Source organism: Vulpes lagopus, chromosome 6 (assembly GCF_018345385.1).
Source record: "Vulpes lagopus strain Blue_001 chromosome 6, ASM1834538v1, whole genome shotgun sequence".
NCBI lineage: Eukaryota > Metazoa > Chordata > Mammalia > Carnivora > Canidae > Vulpes > Vulpes lagopus.
Window position 1 is genome coordinate 82,107,960 of NC_054829.1, and position 15,597 is coordinate 82,123,556.

Below are 15,597 nucleotides of genomic sequence, written 5' to 3' on the forward strand. Positions count from 1 at the left end.
CTCATGAGTCCTGTATTGCTAAGGAATTTTTTTGTTAAGATTTTATTTTTAAGTGGTCTCTACACCTAACATGGGGGTCAAATTTACAACCCTGAGATTAAGAGTTGTATCCTCTACTGACTGAGCCAGTCAGGTGCCCTGCTAAGAATTTTTTTTTTTTAAGATTTTATTTATTTATTCATGAGAGACACAGAGAGAGAGAGACAGACAGACAGAGGGAGAAGCAGGCTCCATGCAGGGAGCCTGATGTGGGACTCGATCCCAGGTCTCCAGGATCATGCCCTGGGCTGAAGGTGGTGCTAAACCGCTGCGCCACCTAGGCTGCCCGGAAATTCTTTTTTTTTTTTTTGCCCAGAAATTCTTCCTAAGACAGTGCCACTAAGTATTTTAAGCCATTGCCTGATGTACACCCTAAGATTCAAGACTACTTCTAGTTGCTGCATTTCTTTTCCTGTCAAATGAGATGCCATTCCTTTATGTACTTTACAAGGGGCTTCCACTTTTTAATATATATACATATATATATATTAAGATTTTATTTATTTATTAGAGAGAGATTGCGAGGGATGCACATGTATGAGCAGGGGGAGGGGCAAAGGGAGAGGGATAAGCCGGCACCCTGCTGAGCGCAGGGCTCCATCCCAGGACTGCAGGGCTCCATCCCAGGACTGCGAGATGAACTTACTGAGCTACCCACACACCCTAGGGGGCTTCCACTTTTTAAAGGCTGCATTAGGATTTCAGGATAGGCCAGTCATCTGGTAATATCTGCTAGTTTACTTTGTAAAACTCAAAAGAGTGGAGGCAAGAGAGGATGCTCGGACTAGTCAGTCCTTCCTTCTCTCAGACTTTCCTTAATCACAAAACCAGGGACTTCTAAGCCCTGCATTGGAACAAAAAAATCTGCACAGTTCAACGTGGAAGAATCCTGTCTGTGATTGCAGAAAACGCACAGAGTAACCCACAGGTGTATGTGCTGGTTTCAAACTAGTTGATCTCTTTCCTTCAATTAGTGGAATATATTAAGCTGTTTTAGCCAGTAGGAGACTTTGCTGACATTTTCCAGTTCATCTGTTAAAGATGACTGGTTCCACATTCCAAGTTCCTTGTGCTTCTCTTTTCACCTGTTTTGCGACAATTTCACCACCAAATATGGAAGACCCTGTAGAATTGGGAAGCAGGCCTTAGTGTCAGGAGTCAGAAAAGCTAGACCCTGTTTGCTGGTAAGCTAATGCGAGATGACATAGTGTTCTAATAGATTTGTTATGTCATTTATTTCTGTATTGTAAAATTTTAGGTTTTCTTGGTTCTCAAGAAATGTAGTTCCATTTTCTAGCTAATCAAACATTAATAGCTTTGAACCCTCAAATGGTTTTCTTTTCATTGTCTGTGAGGAAATCTTTTTAAAGGTATTTCCATGCTTTCTGAAGGCACATCAGACATAATTTAACCTCTTATCATGAATTACATGGAAAATTATATAATTGCTACTTTTTTTTTCTAGTGGGAATTTCAATAAACACTTATTTCATCTCTTATTTGTTATCCACTCTTTATTGTCACGAGTGTCACTGCCTGTCAAAAACTGTTCTCCCCTCCACCTAAATTGTTGCTTCTAATCTGCGGGGATCCTGAAACTCCAGTGATGATAAGCTTGTTAGATAGGCAGCAGTTTGCAGTCTCTTGGAGGTGCTTCCCATGGTCACCCTTTGGGCACAAATAAAAGAACCCTGTTAGAACTATTTTGACTGGTTCTCACCTGGCTAGATAACGTGTTCCTGCATTTGAACTTGGTGGTCTTTCCTCTAGGTTCTTTGAAGATGTAGTTCCAGCAGTCAGGAAATGGAGAGAGGCTGGAATGAAGGTGTATATCTATTCTTCAGGGAGTGTAGAGGCCCAGAAACTATTATTTGGGCATTCTACGGAAGGAGATCTTCTTGAGGTAGGTCACCTGATTACTTTGTTTTTCTGACACTGTCAAAGCATGAAATAATGAATCTTAAAGGGATATCCTACAGTTATAAGCCAAATCAACATTCAGATCATTGCGTTTATGTATGCTAAGGAGGTGGTAAAGAGAAATAAATAAACTAGGGAATACATTGAAGGAGAAGGGTAAAATGTTTAGTCTTGGCATTGGCGGTTCTTAAGCTGTTGTGAATAATGATCACCTGGGGAGTGTGTTAAAAGTATAGCTCCCTGGGTCTTGCTTTCTAGCAAAGCTGCATTGGCAGGTATGGGAATGGCAGAAGGAGGGGCAGGGTCAGGAATATATATGTTTGTGTATATGTAAATGTAATATATGTACATCTAGATATATGTAATACAGCTAATAAGATATGAACTGGCTTATAAATCAGCTGTCTTGCCAGCATTAGAAAATTGTCAACTCAGATGAACTAGTGGCCCACTTCTTTTGGTTGTTTAAAGTAGCAGGTTAGCAGTACAGTAGTGGCACATACTCCATCCAAACATGCACACATAAGCTTCTTTAACGAAGCTTTAGTACAGGGTAGATTCATTTGTTTCTGAGATTTTGGAGAGAGAACAAATTTTATTTTAGCAGAAACCTCATTCTTCTACAAGAGCACTGGGGGCGGTTATTAAATGGTGATACGTTAAGGCCACCTGTTAATCTTATAGATGAAAAAATTCCTGCTAGTTCCTCTGTCCCACCATCGTGGCGCCCTCTGGAGGACAGGGCAGGCACTGCAAAAAGGGAAGGCATTTAGGACTTGAAGAAACGCCAACCAAATACAGGCAGAACTAAGTGATGTACAGTAGGTCACTCAGTCAGCTATCTTTTTTTTTTTTTAAATTTTTATTTATTTATGATAGTCACACAGAGAGAGAGAGAGAGGCAGAGACACAGGCAGAGGATGAAGCAGGCTCCATGCACCGGGAGCCCGACGTGGGATTCGATCCTGGGTCTCCAGGATCGCGCCCTGGGCCAAAGGCAGGCGCCAGACCGCTGCGCCACCCAGGGATCCCCTCAGTCAGCTATCTTTTAAATAAATATTTATTGAGCTTCTGCAATGTACAGAGAACACTTTGGCTTTTAAGATTGTAATATTCTCATTTTAGTATTTTCCTGTGTTTTATCTTAGCTTAAATCAAATTTTAAATCAGGAAAAAAACCCTTTAACTATTGGTGTACAAATATTTGTATCTCCTCTGAATACAGATGTAAACTACTTTTTTGTTCTCTCTAATGGAACAGACAATAAGGTGATAGATAATATACAGTAATAACTACTGAATTCAATGATAAAAATGTACTGAGTGAGGCAGACTTGAGAAAGAAAGAATATATAAAACCAATCTTAACTTTTTAAAAGTTAAATCTATAATATTAAAGTTACCATAATTTGTTTTTGGGTTATCTTTAGGCTTGTTTTTGGTTTGTGAAAGTTCTGAAAATATTCAAAAGATCACATCGTAATAGCTGATTCTAAAAATGGACTTATTTTAATTAATGTTGAGTAAATAAGCAAGTTACAAATTTGATCCCAGTTATTTCTAAAACAGCTAGGATATATACTAGCTCTTGAGTAGAATTTCAAAATGTTTTCATTAAAAAATGAAAGTTTCAAAAAACAAAAACAAAATAAAATTAAAAAAATGAAAGTTTCAGGGGTTAGGGAACAGGGTAACTGGGCAATGGACATTAAGGAGGACACTAGATGTAATGAGCACTGGGAATTATGTAAGACTAATGAATCACTGGCCTCTACCTCTAAAACCGATTATATATTATATGTTAATTAATTGAATTTAAATAAAATACTTTTATTTTTTTAAGATTTTTTTATTTTTAAAGATTTTATTTATTTATACATGATAGACACAGACAGAGGCAGAGACACAAGCAGAGAGAGAAGCAGGCTCCATGCAGGGAGCCTGATGTGGGACTTGATCCTGGGACTGCAGGATCACTCTCTGGGTCAAAGGCAGGCACTTAACTGCTGAGCCACCCAGGCATCTCTTTTTTTAAGATTTTATTTATTTATTCATGAGAGACACAGAGAGAGAGGCAGAGACATAGGCAGTGGGAGAAGCAGGCTCCATACAGGGAGCCCAATGTGAGACTCGATCCTTGGACTCCAGGATCATGCCCTGGGCCGAAGGCAGGCACTAAACTGCTGAGCCACCCAGGGATCCTAAAATTTTTTTTTTTTTAATGAAAGTTTCGGGGCAGCCCAGTTGGCTCAGCGGTTTAGTGCCACCTTTAGCCCAGGCCGTGATCCTGGAGCCCAGGATCGAGTCCCACATCCCGGCTCCCTGCATGGAGCCTGCTTCTCTCTCTGCCTATGTCCCTGCCTCTCTCTGTGTGTGTCTCATGAATAAATAAAAAAAAATATTTAAAAGTTTTGGGACGCCTGGATGGCTCAGCCGGTGAGCGTCTGCCTTGGGCTCAGGACATGATCCCAGGATCCAGGATTTAGTCCACATCGGGCTTCTAGCAGGGAGCCTGCTTCTCCCACTGCCTGTGTCTGCCTCTCTCTCTCTCCCTGTGTCTCTCATGAGTAAATAAATAAAACCCTTAAAAATAATAATAATTAAATTAAAGTTTCTTGAAAGTTAACTTAAGCTTATTAATGAGGCAGGTTAGAGAAATCTGCTCTTTCTGGGATCAAAAGGACAATGTTTAGGACATGTCTTTAGGAGTGAAACCCAGTCCAATAAGTAGTTTGAATGCAAATAGGGTTTTAAGGATAAAAAGCAGTGTATGTATATTTTAAAAGATTTTGTTTGTTTTTTTAAAGATTTTTATATTCATTTATTCATGAGAGACCCACAGAGAGAGAGAGAGAGAGAGACAGAGACACAGGTAGAGGGAGAAGCAGGCCCCATGCAGGGAGCCCGATGTGGGACTCGATCCTGGGACTCCAGAATCACGTCCTGGGCTGAAGGCAGGCACTAAACCCCTGAGCCACCCGGGCTGCCCTAAAAGATTTTGAATATAAAATTAATGCTAATCACAGAAAAAACAAAGTAAACTGTAACATTATTTTATATACATTGAATTGGTAGTTTTCTTCCAAATGTTTATTTCTATAAAATCATTATTTTCTGTAGCTTGCATAGTTATCTATTAAGTACACTTTCAGGGATTATTTATTGAGGGGATGAAATCACTATGATTGTCAAGTATTTTCAGAGCAAATGGAGGAGAGGCAAAGAGGTTGGGTGGCAAGGGTATTTATAACATCAGTCTTTTCTTTCCCTGTGTGCAGCTTGTTGATGGTCACTTTGATACCAAGATTGGACACAAAGTGGAGAGTGAGAGTTACCGAAAGATTGCAAACAGCATTGGATGTTCAACCAACAACATCTTGTTTCTGACAGACGTTACTCTAGGTGAGTAATTTGACTTCCTATATTGGATACTCCAGGGTAGGTAGGTGGATACTCCTGTAGGAGTAGGTCCCACTCCTGTGGGACTGTAGACACATGACCTCTATAAAGAAAGTTTGTGTGGACCTTTGAAAAATGAAACAGGTTTATAAAAAGAAGCCATGAGTCAGCTGATTCATATTTCTCTCCTTTTACCTATCGTTGGGGGTTGTGCGTGGGCGAGTGGCCCTGGAAAGACTAGATCTTCTCACTGTAACTCTTATCTGTGCTTTCCTACCCATCCTTCTGTACGCACACATACACATACACACGGATGAAATTATAAAATAATAAAGGACAGTTTAAGGGGTGTCACTGTGGGAAGAAGCATGTAGGCAACAAAGGAGGGTAGGTGCATGGTTGGCTAGGGACATAAAGTTATAGTGGACCAATCGTATGTATTTAACAGTGAGATGAGCTAAAACACAAAAGAAACAAAAAACTGTAGGGGAGGAGAACTCTGAATGATCAGAGCACTTTTGCCTCATTTTTCCAGTTGCTGAGCACTGCTGCACAGTGAGTGGGAGCCTCCTCTCCATCTTCCCTCAGGTGATCTCAGTCCCTGGGCACCCCTCATGCTCTGAACCTCTTGCCTTGTCATGCAGGGTATACCTATTTAAAGACAGACATCTTTTTTTTTTTTTTTTTTTTAACATAGAATGGCTGTCTTTATTACATATGGTACATTAGCAGATGCATTATTAAAGATTGAACGTACATAGCAGCACATACTGTACTGTGTTGGTAATTTAAGTGATTTCAAGAATACTTTTGACCAAATGTAAAACTCACAGTCCAGCTCCTACATAAGAATGTTGACTCTCTAGAGAATGACAGCAGGAAACTACCGTGAATGAGGAAAGAAGCAGTAGCAGATGAAGAGGTGGTGGGTGCTGGTGGAAAGTTGGGCTCTGGTTTTTCTCTGACAGCCTCTACTTGGGAAGGCTTTCCCACACACCTACCTGGCTCTGGCTTTGGGTGGCATGCTCATTGTCCTTAGAGTTTGTGCATCTCCCGGGGGCGCCTGCTTTTGGTGTGTTTATAATTGCATCTGTATTTGAGGGCAGTTCTTTATATTACTGTTTTCTGCTCACCTTCTTCATCTTCTGCATACCCCAGAGCAGGACTTTGTGTATCGTGCTGCTGCCCTGACTTACTGTGTCTGGGCTGGTAGACTGGGGAAGGGCATTAGGGAAAGAGGCCGAGGGCTGGATGTTCTCTTGCCTGGTTGGCTCCACGTGACTCCTGGGCCCCTCGGAGCCTGTAGGCCATATCCCTCTCTCTGGTCCTTCCTATCTTGTCAGGGAACTAGAATCACCCCCAACCACTGGGACTTTCAGAGATAGGGCCCAAAGGCATATCCAAGCTGCTGACAAAGATATCTTACCAGAAGTAATGTGTATGAATTGTATTCTTTCTCTGCTGCTGATCTTTGGGCTCTTGGTCTGTTATGTTAGACAAGAGTTACAGGTATATAAGCAAGTACTGATTTGTTAAGTTGTTTTAAAAAAAATCTTAACGGGCCCAGATCATATAATGCCTTCGAAAAGTTATAATAGTGTTTTCTAGAGAAAGAAAGACTTAATTTTACCTGACATACAGTAGATATCCAGTAATTGTTAACGTCTTTGTTAAATTTCAGGCCATGGTGAATGTAGACTGAAATTTCTGATCCAGGTAGATGGTGCCAAATCACAGCCATTTGTTATCTTGAGTTTTGAAAACTCAGCAGATTGCATGTCTTACATGTCCTGGCTTGGGTCAGCTTCAAAGTCCAAGGGTTTCTACAAACTGTGGTCTTGGTTTTCTACATTCCAGAAAGCTTGATACATTTGCTTTCTGACTGCACCGAAGGAGAGGAATAGATAGACAGTTGCATGGACACACTACTTCAAGGGAGCCAGGCCACAGAATTTTCTGTGAGGGAGGATAATTTGAAGACCTTTCACTTAGTTTTGTTCCTTATGGAAAGGAGATAGACCTCGCTCTGCTGAGATTAGCTGCTTTAATTTTAATCTGTGAATTACTTTTGTGTCATCATTCATATGAGAGGGGCTGTTGGAGATGCAAATCCGTGGTTTGCCCTCTCTGTGATTTCCTAGCACTTTGGATGATAAATTTCTGCAGGCTTAGAGTGAGAACTGTTTTGTGGCTGGAGCTCCCATGTACTTAGCCTGTCCCGAGTGTACTGGGATCAAATGTGTTGTGATGCCCAGATCTTCGCACCGTTCCTCACTTTTTGGTTACTTTTAATAATTACAGTCCCTGTTCTAGTAAGATCATCGACAGGTTCTTTATATTGTTGTCTTTAACCACGCTTTCTTTTTCTAGTAACACAGCACATCTATAATTTTATGTCTTCTGCTTTTCACTTGAGCCACTTCCTTGGCCTCTAGTCCCAGAAACTATTCTTAACTTTTGTGAATAGAGATAATCCCCAGATGGGCCTCAAAACAAACTTGGCTTTTTCCAAGGTCTCTGCATGGAGGTTTGTCTTGCGCCTCGTCTTCTGCCAGCTGCACAGCCATCTAGGCGGCAGGGCCAGAACTGGGCTCATGGGTAGCTAGGCTGGGGCCAGGCGGCTGGCTGCGTGCCACGTTCTTCCCTATTATTTCTGATCCTGAGTTTTTGATACCACATGCCCAGACTGCTTTGCCAAGGCAGGATGGAAGACTAAGTTGAGATCCCAAATAACATCCAAGTATGAAAAGAGATCTGAAAGACTTCGTGCTCTTGGAGGAAAGGAAGGAGGTCCAGGATTTTAAGTCAATATTATGCCAACAGGGCAAATAGATGCTTAGAGGCAACACTTGCCTGCTGGTTATCTGGGGTTGAATGTGGCACAGCCACTAGGGATTGTGATGGCTCAACTCGGTTGGGATCCAAGGTTGCTAGTTAGGAGGAAAGCTGTGCTTGAGGCAGTCAGGCTGGGAGCTAGGGATGAATGGAAGGTGCCTGCAGAGTTTGCCTGGAGGAAGGGGTTTCCACAGGAACAGGGGATTGTTTGGTCTGGGAAGGTGACAGCTCTTTCACAGGAAGAGCAGAAGCTACATACACACTTGGGTGGTGGAAAAGACTGCTGCCCCTTTACCTCCCTCTGGGAACTCACTTCTCTCAGCACTGCTGCTCTTTAACCCATTTGGATGCTGTGACTATTTTCCAAAGGTTAGGAAGCCACGGAGGTTTATTACACCAAGTCTAAACTCCATAGAAAGTGTTTCAGAGTCTTTGCAGTTTTGCTCTGTTCACATATGCCCCCTTGACCCATGTCTTGTCTCCCACACTCACTCGCTCCATTCTTCCAATATTTATACATGTATTTTGTGTCTGCCCAGAATGCCTCCTGTCTTGTCATTTTTTTTCCCTTGAAACTTCTAGTCAAGACTTACCTTCTGTGCTGAGAAGTCATGTGTCAAATTGCAGATCCTAATTCAGTAGTTCCATGTTGGAGAGTTGAGATTCTGCATTTTTTAAAATAAGATTTTATTTATTTGGGGGTGGTGGTGGTGGAGGGAGAGAGAGAATCTCAAGCAGACTCCCGAGTGCAGAATTTGATGTGAGGTACAGTCCCACAACCCTGAGATCATGACCCGAGCTGAAATCAAGGGTCAAATACTTAACCTACTGAACCACTCAGGTACCCCAGAGGTTCTGCATTTCTGACAAGCTTGTAGGTGATTCCCCTGCTACAGGTCCATAGGTCATATTTGGGATATTGTTCTAGAGCAGGAGTTGGCAAGCTTGTTCTGTAAAGGGCCAGGTAGTGTATTTTAGGCTTTGCAGGCCCTCCAGTCTCTGTCATAACTCTAACTCTGTCCTGGCAGTGGAGAAGCAGCCACAGACCATATACAAATGAATGGGCATGGCTGTGTTCTAATAAAACTGTATTTACAAAAGCACATGGCAGGTCATAATTTGCTCACCCTTATTCTAGAGCACAGACATTAAGTGAGGCTGACACTTTAAAACTTTGGCTCAACCACTCACTAGCTCTCTCACCTTCCATTTCTATAGAATGGGGATAGTAATACTAACTACCTCAAGGTTGTTGTGAAAATCTAAATGAGAATGAATGCTCCACGAAGGCAGGAACTTTGTTTGGTTTTATATGTCTATTTCTAGAATAAGTAATACCTGGCACGTAGTAGATGCTAAAGTAATATAAGGTATTAGCTGTTATTTTTCACACGGAAGCAGAATGGGGAGAAGACTGTAACCCAAGGCATATTAGAGATACCCCTGCTATCCCTAGCTTCCCTAGTTTAATTTTACTAGTCTTATTTTTCCTTTACCCACCATGCAGTTACTGATCTTTTTTTTTTTTTTTTTTTTTTAAGATTTTACTTATTTATTCATGAGCGACACAGGAGAGAGAGAGAGAGAGAGAGAGGCAGAGACACAGAGAGAGACACACAGGCAGAGGGAGAAGCAGGCTCCATGCAGGGAGCCTCATGTGGGACTCCATCCCGGGTCTCCAGGATCACACCCTGGGCTGCAGGTGGTGCTAAACTGCTGTGCCCCTGGGGCTGCCCTGCAGTCACTGATCTTAAGGCTCTCAAAGTCTAATGAGAAGAGAGACAACAGGTAATAATGTGTCAATTCATATAGTTGTGACAGAGCTAAATACAAAGTGTTAAATGCTGTAATACACATGGCAGTAGTTCTGGAAGATATTTGAGCTGAATTTTGAAGAGTAGGGATTTGCCAGGCAAAAAAGATGGACACTCTCGCCAGGGGAGTATGACGTATATAGTATATAGTGTATATATATATACTATATACTATGACGTATATAGTATATAGTGTATATACTATACACTAGGACAGGGAAGTCCAGACCATTCTGGTCTGTCAGGTATAGTTAATGTATTTGAAAAAAATTTTTATTATGGGGACACCTGGGTGGCTCAGTGGTTGAGCATCTGCCTTTGGCTCAGGTCATGATCTCGGGATCCTGTGATTGAGTCCCACATCAGTCTCCCTGCAGGGAGCCTGCTTCTCTCTCTGCCTATGTTCTGCCTCTCTCTCTCTCTCTCCTCTGTGTCTCTCATGAATAAATAAATAAAATCTTAAAAAAAAATTTTCATAATGGAAGAATTATGCTTCCATTAAGAAAAATGTGGTCAGACACCCCCCCCTCCCCCCCCACCAATGTGCCCATCTTCTAGCTTCAGCAATGATCCAGTTGGGGCTAAATGGGTTTCCTACTTACCCACATCCCCCAGATTACTTTGAAGCAAATCTCAGACATCACATTTTGATGTATCTGACACATACTTTGATTTTCATAGAGGCCAGTGCTGCCGAGGAAGCAGACGTGCATGTCGCTGTGGTGGTGAGACCTGGCAATGCAGGGCTGACAGATGATGAGAAGACTTACTACAGCCTCATCACATCCTTCAGCGAGCTGTACCTGCCCTCCTCAAGCTAGAGCAGGCGCCGGAAGGAAGACCAGCCTATCCTCGCAGAGTTCTCTCTATAGTCTAGTTTTATTCTAATGGTGAAAATAACTTACTTTAAAAAATATATATATATATACACACACACATAGGTATGTAAGTGTATATATGGGTGTGTTTCAGTTGCCTTTCACAGGCACACAAGTGAAAAAAAAATCTCTGTTCAGTGAAAAGGAAACTTATTTAAAGATACTTTCTACATAGAAATTGATTGAAACCATGACTCTAACCCTTACTAAGGGCAAAACATAGCTGATAGAAGAATTACTTCAATTCAGGTCACATGTGTTAGGTTTATCAAGTTGTGTACCAAAATGGAAAGGTAGATTTGAGAAGTTACTCAGAAGCCTTGTTATTTTAAAAACTGGAAGTATATCACAGACTTATTCCTAATAATTCATTCTCCTTTTAAATTATGAGTTAGAAGATTCTGACAGGTGAATTTCAAAATATTAGCCTCCCGGTGTACAATAGACAAAGCTATTTGTTTCTGTTCCAAAAGAGAGCAAATTTGGGAAAAGAAATTCATTTGAGTCTTGATGAAGCAAGTATCTATTACTAAAGAAACTTGCTAATAATCATCATGGCACCCCTAGCAAGCGGTGGTTGCCTTACCAATGAAAATGGTGCATTGATATAACAACTAAAATAGGAATGTGATTCTTAATGTTTAATGGAATAGTCCTAATCCTGTCAGTTGTTACCATTATAGATTTTATAGTTGCCTTTCTAACTACTTTTTAGCACAGTTTGAGAATATATGTTGCTATTTACTATTGAAAAACAAAAGATTTACTGAAATCCTTCCATAAGATCCTTCTAGAAGAGCCCTAATAATGTAATATTTTCCTCTGAAATGGATGCAAAGAGTGTAAATTTTATAACAGCATTATTTATCCTGGTTCAATCCTAATGGAATGTTATGTCAGTTTTACATTGTGCTTAATAAAAACTTTTTCTTCCTCACTCAGCTTTACATAGGTTCCTGAAACATATCACCTATTGCCATTAGCAAAAGACAAACTGAAGAGAGATTGAGAAAATAAGAACTTTATTTAGTTTTGCCTTAATCTTGTGTGAGTGTGTGTGTGTTTTAATACAATACGAGTAGAAAATCATTGACATAGAGTTATATATGCATATATGACCTCAGTGGTTATTAGTTCACTTGGATAGGAAGCATTCATGTTATGAGTGGGATTTCTTAGATTTTTGAGAATCTTACATTTGAGATATATAATATAGTGTTTGAAGGAGGCAAATGTTCTCTTAATTAATCAAGAAAAGCTGTAATGAACCTTGAAGGAATAATTTTGGGGATGCTTTGAGTATGAAGAAGTATTGCAGATTAGAGAGGACAGAGAATATAGAAGAGTTTATGTTGATAATTTTTATCTTTAGTAAGTAAAAAGTGAGGATTACGAAAATATAGAAGGATAGTAATAGTAAAAAGGAAATGAGTTAAGTAAATCTTAGAAACGGTAGTAATTTATAAATCATAAGGCTATAAATGGCAATAAAGGAATGAATTTCCTATGGTTTTCTTTGAAAAAACTCATGGGAAGATGATAGAAGAGGTGTCGTTCTTTTTATAAAAGATTTATTTATTCAGGGGGATCCCTGGGTGGCTCAGTGGTTTAGTGCCTGCCTTTGGCCCAGGGTGTGATCCTAGAGTCCCGGGATCAAGTCCCATATCAGGCTGTCTGCATGGAACCTGCTTTTCTCTCTGCCTGTGTCTCTGCCTCTCTCTTTCAGTGTCTCTCATGAATAAATAAATAAAATCTTAAAAAAAAAAAGACTTATTTATTCATGAGAGACACAGAGAGAGAGAGGCAGAGACATAGGCAGAGGGAGAAGCAGGTTCCCCACAGGGAGCCCCATGCAGGACTTGATCCTGGACCCTGGGATCACTCCCTGAGCCTAAGGCAGATGCTCAACCCACCACTGAGCCACCCAGGCATCCCAGAAGAGGTGTCTCTTGATGCCAGTAAAGGAATAATTGGAAAAATAAGGAAGCAATGAGAGAAAATTATGCAGCAGAGTCTAGATTAAAAGGAATTAGGGGTGCCTGGGTGGTTCAGTCAATTAAGTGTCCAACTCTTGATTTCCACTCAGATCATGATCTCAAGGTTATGAGTCTCATGGTGGGCTCTGTGCTGGGCATGGAGCCTACTTAACAAAAAAAAAAAAAAAAAGAAAGAAAAGAAAAGAAAGAAAAATTAAAGGAGGGATCCCTGGGTGGCGCAGCGGTTTGGCGCCTGCCTTTGGCCCAGGGCGCGATCCTGGAGACCAGGGGAATCCCACGTCGGGCTCCCGGTGCCTGGAGCCTGCTTCTCCCTCTGCCTGTGTCTCTGCCTCTCTCTCTCTCTCTGTGTGACTATCATAAATAAATAAAAATTTAAAAAAAAATTAAAGGAAAAGGAGGGTATTCAGTGTGTAGCCAACAGAGAATTGAGATGGAAGTGCTGTAGACTGTTTGGGCTGCTCTGACTAAATCCCAGAGACCTGGGTGGCTTATAAACAATAAAATTTTATGTCTCACAGTTCTGGAGGCTGGGAAGTCTGAGGTCATGGTGCTGGCAAATTCACTGTCTGGTGAGAGCCCATTTCCTTACAGACCAAAGTCTGCTTTCTGTAACCTTACATGGTGGAAGGAATGAAGGAGCATTCTTAGGCTACTTTTATAAGGGCACTAATCCAGGGCAGCCCTGGTGGCTAAGGTGGCTCAGCGGTTTAGTGCCACCTTTAGCCTGGGGCACGATCCTGGAGACCCTGGATCGAGTCCCATGTTGGGCTCCCTGCATGGAGCCTGCTTCTCCCTCTGCCTGTCTCTGCCTCCCTCTCCTTGTGTCTCTCATGAATAAATAAATAAAATCTTAAGAAAAGGGGTGGGGGGACTAATCCAGGATGCTTGACTGGCTCAGTTGGTAGGGCGTGTGACTTTTTATCTTGGGATCATGAGTTCGAGCTTCATGTTGGGCATAGAGATCACTTAAAAAAGAAAAAAATATATATAAGGACACTGATCCCATTCATGAGGACTCCACCAAAGACCCCACCTCCAAATACCATCACCTTGGGGGTTAGGTTTCAACATACGGATTTTGAGGGGGACACAGAAATTCCAGTCTACAGCAAGAGGCATTTCCTGTCCTTGATGAAAGGGTAACAGGAAAACTTATTTATTTATTGAGAGAAGGTGGGGATGGGGCAGAGGGAGAGAGAGAATCTCACGAAGACTCCCCCCTGAACATAGAGCCTAGTGTGGGTCTCGATCTCACAATCCTGAGATCATGACCTGAGCCGAAATCAAGAGGCAGACACCTAACCAACTGAGCCACCCACAGGCACCCCAAAACTAATTTAAGTAATTGAGAATAGATTCAGGAATAAAGAGGATGTTCCAATATCAGATTTAGTTTGTCAGGGACTCCTGGGTGGCTCAGCGGTTGAGTGTCTGCTTTTGGCTCCGGTCATGATCCCGGGGTCCCAGGATTGAGTCCCACATTGGGCTCCAGCAGGAAGCCTGCTTCTCCCTCTGCTTGTGTCTCTGTGTCTCTCATGAATAAATAAATCTTTTTTTTAAATTTTTATTTATTTATGATAGTCACAGAGAGAGAGGCAGAGACACAGGCAGAGGGAGAAGCAGGCTCCATGCACCGGGAGCCTGACGTGGGATTCGAACCCAGGTCTCCAGGATCGCGCCCTGGGCCAAAGGCAGGCGCCAAACCGCTGTGCCACCCAGGGATCCCTGAATAAATAAATCTTAAAAAAAAAAAAAAAAAAAAGATTTAGTTTGTCAAAGTGGGATGTGAAAGGAAGGGAAAAAGATGAGTGGAATATTTCCTAGACCCTAAGCTCATTCACAAATGTTATGGAAAAGGATCTTAGGGAGAACTTGAGGTATAAAGTAGATTGGTCATGAGGGAGGAGGGGGAGGGACAGAGGGAGAGGGAGAAGAAGACTCCCCGCTGAGCTGGGAGCCCAACTCAGGATTCAAAGATTTTGACTTGGGCCAAAGGCAGACACCTGCTTAATCTGAGACACCCAGGTGCCCTAAAGATTTTATTTTTAAGTAATTTCTGCAGTTGCCGTGGGACTCCAACTCACAACCCCAAGATCAAGAGTTGCGAGCGCTACTGATCGAACCAAACAAGTGTCTCGAAAATCCAAATTGATTTCTTAGAAGAGAAACCTCAAAGGGACTTCTCTAATCTTATCAGCATTTCTGGAGTAGCAGGGCTTCCTCCTGTTAGGCCTTCTGGAAGACTAGCCTTAGTTGCTAACCCTAACTGTGTCCAATTTAGAGCTGCCCAAGGAAAGATGGGAGCGCCGCTGGCATGTTGCCAAAACTTGCACAGCAGCTTTGCCCAGCAGATGGTGCTGTTTCTCCAGAGACTATCAAGGATGAGGCCACCAGATTCAGCAGATGGAGCTGAGAGGTGGCCTTAGGAGAGAAAAAGGAGTATAGTTCATTATCCTTAAAAGCCTGTAGCGTGATGTTGCAAGAGTCAGAGGAGTTTGGCAAAAATGGCAATAATCCCGAAGAAAATACACCCACTAATATTCCTTTCCCTTTATTCCCTAAGTCACATAAGAAAACAAAAACCCAAACCAGTCATTTTTGGGTAACCAGCTTTTCCAACTGCAGTGTGAAAAAAGACTTGTTTTTAGGCTTTTGAAATTCCCATTGGAATACAAAATTGAGTATAATACATGCCCAAACAATTTATTATCCCAC

The 15,597-nt window shown here is 41.7% G+C and overlaps 1 protein-coding gene across 3 annotated transcripts in view; it reads left to right on the plus strand.

Moving 5' to 3' along the window:
- The window catches only part of ENOPH1 (enolase-phosphatase 1), a 39,970-nt gene extending 28,148 nt beyond the window's left edge, over window positions 1-11,822 (plus strand). For all 3 annotated transcript variants that reach the window (XM_041758675.1, XM_041758678.1, XM_041758677.1), the window contains 3 exons: window positions 1,810-1,942; window positions 5,238-5,361; window positions 10,689-11,822. In XM_041758675.1, coding sequence (XP_041614609.1) covers window positions 1,810-1,942; window positions 5,238-5,361; window positions 10,689-10,828 — 397 coding nt within the window. In that variant the 3' untranslated portion in view covers window positions 10,829-11,822. The remainder of the gene's footprint in view (window positions 1-1,809; window positions 1,943-5,237; window positions 5,362-10,688) is intronic.
- The last annotated feature ends 3,775 nt before the right edge of the window (window positions 11,823-15,597 follow it).